Source organism: Caloenas nicobarica, chromosome 13, assembly GCF_036013445.1.
Source record: "Caloenas nicobarica isolate bCalNic1 chromosome 13, bCalNic1.hap1, whole genome shotgun sequence".
NCBI lineage: Eukaryota > Metazoa > Chordata > Aves > Columbiformes > Columbidae > Caloenas > Caloenas nicobarica.
The window spans coordinates 5,966,325-5,976,651 of NC_088257.1; the positions used below are offsets into that span (position 1 = coordinate 5,966,325).

General features: G+C 44.5%; 1 protein-coding gene across 3 annotated transcripts; it reads right to left on the reverse strand.

Moving 5' to 3' along the window:
* Positions 1 to 201: 201 nt before the first annotated feature.
* CNOT8 (CCR4-NOT transcription complex subunit 8) lies at positions 202 to 7,448 on the reverse strand. 3 transcript variants are annotated; one of them, XM_065644136.1, is made up of 7 exons: positions 7,399 to 7,448; positions 6,289 to 6,488; positions 4,497 to 4,690; positions 2,832 to 2,993; positions 1,998 to 2,142; positions 1,228 to 1,338; positions 202 to 897 (listed from the first exon to the last, which is right to left on the reverse strand). In XM_065644136.1, the coding sequence occupies exons 2-7, from the start codon at positions 6,403 to 6,405 to the stop codon at positions 748 to 750; spliced, it is 879 nt and encodes a 292-aa protein (XP_065500208.1). In that variant the 5' UTR covers positions 6,406 to 6,488; positions 7,399 to 7,448; the 3' UTR covers positions 202 to 747. The 3 variants fall into 3 exon arrangements, with proteins under 3 accessions (XP_065500208.1, XP_065500207.1, XP_065500210.1); XM_065644135.1 differs by lacking the exon at positions 7,399 to 7,448 and adding an exon at positions 7,283 to 7,369; XM_065644138.1 differs by lacking the exon at positions 7,399 to 7,448 and adding an exon at positions 7,254 to 7,304.
* Positions 7,449 to 10,327: the final 2,879 nt, after the last annotated feature.

The following is a 10,327-nucleotide window of genomic DNA, read 5'->3' on the forward strand; positions in this document are numbered from 1 at the left end:
ATGTAAAAGGTCCTCAAGCAAAGGTGAACTTTTAGGCTCTCTTAATCTGTTTCCAGAACAGTTTATTAATACCCATAAGAACTAAGCTGAGGCTCAGTACGGGTCAAACCTGCACCATACAGAATTAGAACCTATAGGAAGCTGATCAAATCAGTTCCAGTAATATCCCTTCCCAGTGTTGTTAAAGCAAATCTCTGAATATTTTTAGCTGCAAGGATCATTTTTAATGTCATCCATTCCCAAACCTCTGCAGTGATCAAAGGGAGCAATTTCCACAGACTACATAAAGATAAAATAAGCAAAACATGAGGTGAAGCAGTTACCCTCACAACACGCAGAAGTTTTAAAATGAGCTTTATAAACCACAAATTCCAAATTTGTGTGCACATCTGTGTCCATTTTCACTGGATTTCCAGACCCTTAGCTCTACCAAATATTCTACCGTTAAGTCTTCCTTGCAGATTCTGTACAGTATAAAGAAGAAAAAAAACCAGAGGTATACACAGTAGGTTCTGTCTTTTGCCCTTGGTATTAAAAAAATGGCAAACCACAAATGCTGGCATTAGGAATTCAGTCAACTCTCTTCTTCAGGATTTCAAATGAAGATGCAGCTCTTCAGCAAAACTGCAGGCCTTCTGCAGGCTGTGTATTGTAGATGCCTTTTGTTTGAGACACTTAGGGAAAATGGTTGAGGACAGCAGCTGCCAATACGGTTGGTAACCATGTTCTGCTGAGGGGCACCACATATCACGGCTGCATGTTGTTGATAATAGCCAAAATGCTCATTTTCTCTTGGGCTGAGTCCACATCTTCATTTTGTTTCTGAACCACTCCTGTGCCAAGGCCATACAGCCGCCCGCAATACTTTGCGTCATCAATTGTATCCTCAAAAAACAACTACAGATTTAAAAAAGAAAAAAAAAAAGAGGAAGAAACAGGGATTGTTTAATTGTGCCTCTAAATCAGAAAACACCTATGTTAATTAAGAAGCTCATTTGAAGTCAGCCACCTCTAAGATGCAGTGTGGGAATTAAAATAAGCACATGAAAAAGTAAACAGAAGTAGTCTGTGCCAGTATCAACAATTCCTATTATTGACACTTTGAAGTGTGATGGCCACAAGGCTCAAAAAACACCCAAAAAACCCACCACGAAATACAGTGTGCATGTTGACATTTATGGAAAGGAACTGGAAAAAGAAGAACCATAAGGAAGAATACTGCAGTACCTCCTTCATTCTGAAGAATGCCATTCCCGTGAGAAGAGAGTCTGATCCTGCCTGGTGTTGTCGTCCAATTCGCTGCAAATCCAGCTGATCAGCCACTTCTTGAAGGCCGCCCTGCAATCAGAACAGAACCCGTTTTACTTTGGAAGATCCATCTCTCACCAAAATTGCCACGCTTCTCCAAAATGCGAGGGCGAATGCTGGCTAAAATAAATCGATACAGATTCCAGCAGTATACACACAAAACAGCCGTAAATACTCTTCAAGAATGCAGAAACACTCTTCTCACATTTCAGTACTTTGCGTTCCTGCTGCACATACTTGAGATAACTGTGGGTGCATTTGTAGGTTACAAATGCTGGACCTTTCCCTCCCTTTCCTCAAACAAGGCTGTGATTCAGCAGATAAATTACTTTCAACTCTCTGAGTGTCTACCAGTTAATCAAGTCATGTAATAGTTCATGTAAGAAGAAATATGCCACCTTGCACAGGGAAGATAAGCACGCTGAATTATAATTAGCCTCTGAAATGACTGATACACAAACCGGAAGGTTATGGGAATGTCCCCTATATAATATACACATTGATAAGTCTAAAACTGGGGAGGCAGGATCTGTTAGATACAAACTTAGTCACAGGTGCTTCTGTGTGACCACTGGCTTTTATACACGTTCCAGTTTTAAGACTTGATAGGTACAGCAGTTCTGTCACTTGGCTTACTGTACATTTACAGTTTTGATCCCATCCATCACTTTCTGGGGAGATACAAGTACCTTGAGGTTTTTGCAGCTCTTCATTAAGTACTTTACATCATAGATAGATGGGAAGAAAAGGTTCAAGATATGGAAAAATTCATGTTCCTCTTCTGGCAACCTGGAATCTGTCAACAACTTCACCATGTAGCCAAAGTCATAACCACTGAAAACAAAAACATACAGAAAGCAGATAAGCAGGCAACACTTATACTCGGTCAGTACCAATATCTTGTTTTTCACAGGAGTTTTACATGCTGTAGCTTTCCAACCTTAACATTTTCTAACATTCATAAAACTCCTCTAGATCAGAGACAGAACTCATCCTGATCATCCGTGTCAATGTAGGACTTTTGAACACTCCTGGGGTGCCACCACTAACCCCCTGCAGAACACCTAAGCCATTGGGAAGAACACACTTTTCTTCTCAACACGGCAAGTTTCTGTAGCTGTGGACAATACAGAAAAGCAGGAAAACCTGTAAATATCTGTTTCCACCACCTCCTCCTCCTCCTCCCTCAAGTCCTTTCACTCATTATGATATCGAGGACCAGAGGCTTTGTAACCAAGTTGCTTGAAAAGCTGTAAGAAAGACATCTTAACTACACAGATTTCTTCCTCTGCATAAACACAAGGCAGAAGTTGAGAACACCACCAACATTGCAAGGAAGAGAAACAAAATCCTTCCTTGACAATGCACACAAGTTACTAAGTGAAGAAATCACATCTCAACTTCATAACTTCTTCCAGAAAGGAAGACAGTAACAGCGAAAGGATTTGCCAGACAGAAGCAGCAGTATTTCAATCAAAAAGAGATTTCTCACTTGATAGCACCAGTGACCGTCTCCGACGTACCTGTGGAAGGACAGCCACTTCACGCTGTCACTAAGGACGACCCCAGATGTCATGAGCAACTCGGCAAAATGCAGAGTATCGATCCCTTCTTCTTCATGCTTCTGGAACTGCAGCCCAGAGCTGGCGAGGAGGTCTATGGAATCCTGAGAGTACATGTCCTCCCTGAAGGAGAAAAGCAGATTCGCACTCAAGGTACTAACAATTCAGGCTCTTATTAGGAAAATTCCCCGCACACTGTATTTCAAAAACTGGAGTGACCAGTAGGCTACCTCTGCGTTTCACATTTGTCTCTCTAGAAAATTCATATTAAATCAGTTTTAATACCACTACTGCAGCCTCCTACAGCCGTAACAAGCTATTCTGCAAATCACAACTAGTAAATAATTCTGTTGGTAGTGCAGATTCCAAAGATTCCACCGCCACAGAACTGAATGATGTTTTGACAAATGTCATTTCGACAAGGCAAACGGAAGCACCCCAGATGAGAGCACAGAGAAAAGGGGAGTTCTCCCAAATACAAAGGTGTGAAACTCTAAAGTACATTTTCTGTCTTTAGACAGATTCCTGTCTCCATTTTTCTTTTTCACTTCACAGCACATACCACCTTATCATTGTCTCCTGTTCCATCTCTGGGAGTAAACAAAATTGCACAATACTTGACTAAGGAAGAAGACCAGGGATAAGTGATGATGTGCTCGGTGGAGCGCTGAGCAGGAACACGACTTCTGTACCAGGTTGTTTCATTGAGGGGGAGGACACGACAACCCACAGAGCAAAATTCACACCAAATACAGTAACCGAGTCCAATGTAGTGATCACACTGTGAAAACCACTTTACTCTGACTTCAATACTTTTAAGAGGCTCACAAATCTGTGGAAATATTTCAGCTTTTGCCTTCAAGAACTGTATGATCTGCACATACCGGCTATGAATTTTTGTAATGTGACCGTTCCATGAAAATACTGATTGATTTCCTACAGATGTGCTATTTTTCCAGATAAACCCTCTCTTTATTTCCAGGGAGCTCTAGTGGTAATTATGCTGAGTCGGTCTTCACGATTACAGGGGAAGGGATAATTAAATTTGTTTTGACTATAGCCCAGGACATTGCAGTACGGAGGAGACAAGAACAACTGCCACACTCCATTTAACAAGATTCATTCTCCTGAGCAGCTGTGACGATTACACTGGTGGGTTTTTTTCTTTAGATCTCAGCTTATATTTTAGCATGGATCTGTAAAGAGATGTTTTCCTTTTTGCTGAAAACAGCACAGCCATCTATTTTTAGCAGAAAGAGATAAATTTTATAGATACAAAAAACCAAATAATATTTTAAAATATATATATTAAAAAAGATATAAATTTAGACCATAACATTGTCCTAGCAAAAAGTTTAAGGCACGTACAATTATTGGGGATAGACGATTTATCACAGGAAAGGGTATTAAGGACAAGATTTTAGCAGGATTTGGACATCCAGAAATATTGCAAACCTCTGTCATGCCAAAATCAGTTCTCAAATAACCTGTATTAATTAAGACTCTGAATTTTTATTGCTTAGAACCGCCTCTGACAATGAACATCTGGACACCTGCACTTGCCCAAGCAAAGCATCACTACAGTGGAATTGAGCAGACAATTATTCCCCAGCTCAAGAGACTCACGTAAGGTTGAATTTAAAGTTGAACTGCCAGGTGTTGATGCCGGAGGGATATTCTCCTTTCTCATTTGTGAAAGTCAAGCCCAGCTGGATAATTTTCAGAAGGTCAACATTACACCGAAGGAGCTGATACTGGTAGTCTATGGAGCTGCGGAATTCACCAATCGGCCTTACAACAACTCCAGGAAACTCCGTGTCCTAGGAGAGAAGGGAAAAATCTCACTTCAGCGCTTACTCTATTAGGAGCCATTATTATTACTCTGCTAGGAGTCTATTCAGTTCTACACTTGCAGGTCTCAGCACTGCATTCTGTGAATTTTTCTGTAAAAATCGCTTTTTTTTTCTCCTTTTCCATGTTCATACAGATTTTAAACTGCTACAAGTCCGACACTAAAAAAACCCTACACTATTTCTTAAGTCTTGCATTCATTCATTTCTTACCATTTTCCTTTCTTGCAGTTTTATTCTAAAAAAAAAATTAAATTACAAAGTCGTCCAATATGTACTACTGTATCATCTAAACATCCTTCTCTAGCAAAGGACTCTCATTTTCCCTAAAACTACTAAAATGGCCCTTCTAAATACAAGTTAAATTTAGCACTGTCCATCTTGATTCAATAGTCCAGATAGCAATAACCTTCACTGATTTTGAGGAACAGCCAATGTCTAAATTAACAAAAACTCACGCCAATCAAAACAGACCTTAACAGCAGAACAAACATCTATTAGACAAAAAACATTTCACTTGGCCAGCAATTGTGTGCTCTCTCCGCTAGAGCCTGAACTTCTAGACTATTTCTACTCTCAGGCAAGGTCACATAATCTACTACTGACTAGAGCATATGCAAAAACCCGCATGAAAAATCTAGTACTGTGTATTTTACAAAATTGCTCCCTTGCTCAAGATTTTTTTTTATGTCGACTCTTACAGCACAATCAGTAAAGCAGGTCAGAAGCACACTTGCAATGAAATCAAACAGAAGCAAGAAAGCTCATTTCCTGTTGACATACGATAACAAGAAAATCAAACTGACTTACACAACTGTGTTCTACGCTGAAATACTACACGCTCTGCAGGGGAGTGTGTTTTTATGCCATGCTTTTATTAGAGACTTTTCATATCTTGAAGTTCCTAAGCTAAGTTGGCATAACTTACGGTATCATAACTAAACCCAGTTATTTATGTAACTAACTGGCTCCTGCCAAGCAGATACAGACTTTTAAGAGCAGGAAGAGATTCCTCCCACCTGGGGGAGATTCTGGTCTATTTAAACAAAGTGTTCTGGACACACTGTTGTACCTACAGCCAAAATATTTTTCTTCCAGAACAATCAACATCTGACCCCGTTAAAAAGGAGGCAGCCCAGCTGAGTAATTGTCACTTGCAAGCCTTTCATCCTATACCAACGTGGCATCTTCCACAACCGAATGGAGAAAGACATTCAAAGGACAAATACACTGGTGGAAAACTAAAGATTTAAGCCCAGTTGTACCTCTGACCTGTTTCATTTTTCTGTTGCACAAACTAATACATTATGAACAGGTAAATATGAAAATAATTTCAGTTTTTAAGGTGGTCTGTCTTCTCCATCTTTCATTCAATCCATATTCAACATTACTTGTATTAAATTCTGGAAAGCATCTACTAAATAGTTTTCTAATTTTTCACCATTTAACTTCTAGCTCAGTTTGACTGGGTACAGAGAGAAATAATTTCTTACTCAAAAATTCACTTATTCCCCTACCCCAAAAAAATCCCTTGACTAAGGCAATTAGGTCAAGTAGAAAATATCTACCATCGCAATGTAGCTGTAACTCAGAACAATCTCTCGAATCTTCCTCATCTCTTCTTCCAGATTGTTGGCCCACACTTCACAGATCACCTGGCTGTTCTCCGCAAGCGCTGCTGGCATCTTGCATGGACTGGGGTAAAGGCGGCTGGTGTCGAATTCAGATGACAGCGTAGAACTGCAAGCTGTGCGATCTCACCAGTGTGCTGCGTTACACAGGTAAATAAAAAACGATTTATGTGAAGAAAGATCTAAATGTAAGAATGAATGCTCTGGCAGACTCAGTGACACTTGCATTTTCAGCTTCGAACAGCCCACTTGAAGTTTACACCAAGGTTTTTCTTGCTTTTATCGCTTCCTGGAAACACGCTGAACGAGAAAGGAAATCTCGAGTATCTATTCAGGTTACAAGAGCGGGTGCACAATTATGCACAAAAAGAGCCATTCTCCCTGTCTTTCTCTTACCACAAGCTCTGAAACTCTGGGCGCAGGACGTACAAGCTCCTCACATTTAATACTGTTCAGCTACTGCGCCGGCTTTTCGACACAGCACCAGCACGTTTTACAGATGGTGTTTACAGACAGGAGCTGCCCCGCTGTAACTCAGGAAGGTGCCTCGGCCGGCACCACCGGATAAACCGCCGCTCACCGACCATTTCCCGCAACGACGCGGGCAAAACGACCCCGATTCCCACACGCGGGGCTCGGGCGCTCCAAGGCACGGCCGGGCCCGGTGGGACCGAACCGCCGTCACCCCCCCCGCGCCCTCAGCCCAACGGCGACGGCCCCGCGGGCTCAGCACCCCCCGCGTAGCGCCGGGGCCGCGCGGAGGTGGCTCAGCCCGGCGGGGGAGCGGGAGGGGACACGGACACGGGGACACACGGACACGGGGACACACGGACACGGGGACACACGGACACGGGGACACACGGACACGGGGACACACACACGCCCCCCCCGCCGTCCCTCACCGGGGGTCCCGGGGCCGCCCCGCCCGCACCTGCTCGCGCGCCGCCAGGCCCCGAGACGGGCCCTCCCGGCCGCTCTAGCCCTCGCTCCCCCCCGCCACTCGTCTGCTCCGGCGCTCCCCATCAGCCTTCCCCGCCCCCGCGCTACCTGCCCGGAAGCCGGGGCCGGGCCGCTCCGCTCCGCGCAGGCGCGATGCAGCCTCCGGAGGAAGGGGGGGCGGGACTTCCGGGTGCGGCGGCTTGGCTCTCGCGAGAGAGTGCGGGCCAAGGCCGCAGGAGCGCGCGGTGAGGCACGTTGCTGCGCGCGACCGCCTCGCGGCCGCGCGCGCTCCCGCGTAGAGGCGGGGACAAGGGAAAGGGCGGGGCGGGCGGAGCGTCACGCGGGGCCCTGCCCACAGTGCGCCTGCGCAGAGCCCGTGGCCGTATGATGCGTCGTCTTTCGTCTCCCCCCCTTAACCCCCCCCCTCCCCCCCCGCTGCTAATGGACTGGCCCGGTCTCCCTGCTCTGGGAGCGGCGGGCGAGTCCAAAGTCCGCGGGCGGGGGGAGAGATGAGGGAGTTGGGGGCGTCGCGGCCATAAGCGCCCGCCGTGGCGCGGGCAGCGAGCTCAGCGGTCCCAGCGCTGCCCCTTCCTGCAGAAGCTTGGAAGGCGTGGTTCAAGTGCCTGCTACGTCTGCAAACTTTTGGGCTGGCTTCTGTTCTAGAAATGCTATTGAAGTTACATTCGCAACAGAAATGTGTGTTGGTAAGGCAGCGTGACTTCCTGCGTCAGCAGCTGCCGACGTTGCTCTGCTGGCCGGTGCTGGCAGCAGGCACTGAGTTTATTTGGAAGCTCGTTTACTAATAATTACGCTTGGATAGTATTTCCTTTCCTTTTGGGCTGGCAGCGCTCCGGACAGGGTTACAAACCCCCGCGGTTCAGGTTCTGCAGAGCCGTTACCCGCCATGGGAAAGACTTTTTCTCCCTGAATCTCACCTATTTGTCTACCGGTTTAATAAAAGAATCCGGACAAACAAATGTCGCTATCTGTTACACTTCAGACATAGTCCAGTGTCTCAGGTTTAACACTCATACCTCAGCAGAAACAACTTCTAGGAAAGAGGTTTATCTGCGTACTGCTCTCTATCAAGTGACCTTGGTGCTGTCAGCAAATTATGACATCCCTTTACTGAATGTTATTTTGATTCAAAGTTCATCTCCACAGGTGATATTACCATTTTGCCTTCTCGGCTCTGCCAGTCCTGTACGTTGTGTAATTTATATATTATGCAATATGCTAGACTGGCAGAAAGTAATCACCTTGCTGCCCGTGGTCACCTGAGTTTGGGATTTCGTGCAAGAAAACACGTTGCTGTCAGGTAAATATAGCAGGTTAGAGTACAGCACTCTGTAAATAGAAGGTTGGATTTTTTTTCCTCCTGAACAGTTCAGAGTAAAATGCATATATCATTTTTCTTGTTTATAAACCCAGTGCTTGAAGGTATGTTGAATCCAGGGGAAAAGGGAAGATGAATCTTCTCAGGCCACCGAAAAATTCGTGTGCCTTGCTACTCTAATGTATTGCAGGAAATAATCACTTGTGGTGAATTGTGCTTGTAGTGTTTAACAGTTCTCATATAGTTTTAAAAAAGCTATTCAAGGCTGTTTACAAGCACTGCTGGTAAGAGCTGGAACATTTTGCTTAAGGAGATCAGAATTGTTTTTTTCACTCATGGCTAATTTTGATCATGGCTCATAAGGATGAAGAATAGCTGGAAAAGGCACCCTGCTCTTTAAGAAAGTCCCACGGGTCTTGTATTTGGAAGTTACCAAACTTGCCTCCAGGTCCAGCACTCCAAAGCAGGTTCCCAAAAAGTCTTCACACTCTCTGTGTGGTTCTGTTAAGACCGCAGTAACAGAACAGTTTGGATGTGCAGACCCATTACATCGTGAGGTGGAAGAAATGGGCTTAAGCTCAACATCTGCACATCAGGCAGCTCGAGCTGTGTGTCCCAATCGTGCCCTGTTGTGGGTTTCCTTTAGAACTTAGTAACGGCACCACGAATGGTAGAAAACTTACTTATGGAAATCTGAAAACATGAATTGAGAGTTAAAAGATGCAACTGTTGCTGAGCGTGTTTGAACCACAACAGCAAGGCCACCATTGGCATTTTCCTGACCCTTCCGCTGCGGTACGAGGTGGTGGCACACGTGTGCCCGGGTGGCTGGTTAGAAATACGGTTCAGAATGCAGGTAATTAACAATTAGGTGAGGTGCACTAAGCTCAGATTCGTCTTTGATGTTAGAGGAACTATCAGTGTGGGTTTGTACGATCCTGAGAGGTAATTAATAGTTTTTCTCCTTTTTTTTTTTTTTTTTCTTTCCAAAGAGTGAAACAGTGACTATTAAAAAACTGTGGAGAATGAACAAAGATAAATTGATTTTATGAAGTGTCTGATCAGAAAGCCTCTCTGCTGAGAGGAAATCAGACTCCTTGCACACCTCAGCAAAGATTGCACAAACGTTGGAGGGTTTGTGGTGAGGACACCAGTGCAGGGCACACACCAACCAACAGAAGCAGCTTTTAGGTTACTGCCAACCTGTGCTGGGCACAGACCTGCAGCAGAAGGTGAATTACATTCACATCCTTAGGACCGATACGCTGAGCTGTCTGTTCCTATTTGGTACCAATATTTAGGAGATAACCTGTGTGGGAATTGAACAGGCGTTAAAACCACTGAGGTGTGTGAAATTATATATGAATTATATTGTACTGGCTCATCACCCACCGTTTGCTGTTGGATGAAGAGTCCTCCGAGTGTAAGCCCACGTCCAAATAAAGATGGACAACATTCATAGGGCACTCCTCTCTTGAAATGCCAATTTCCACTTCATCCTCTGCACGCATGTGAATAGTTTGAAGGGTTTGCATTCCTCCCTGTTGAGTCTGCTGTCCATGATAAATAACAATTAGTATCAATGGCTAAGAATGACAAACTCTCCAGTAGGGAATAGCTAGGATTAGCCAAAAGAAAGTGCCGATGAAAACAGTAACAGAGCCTTGAATCTGAAACGAAGCAACAGTGAATATTTAGCGC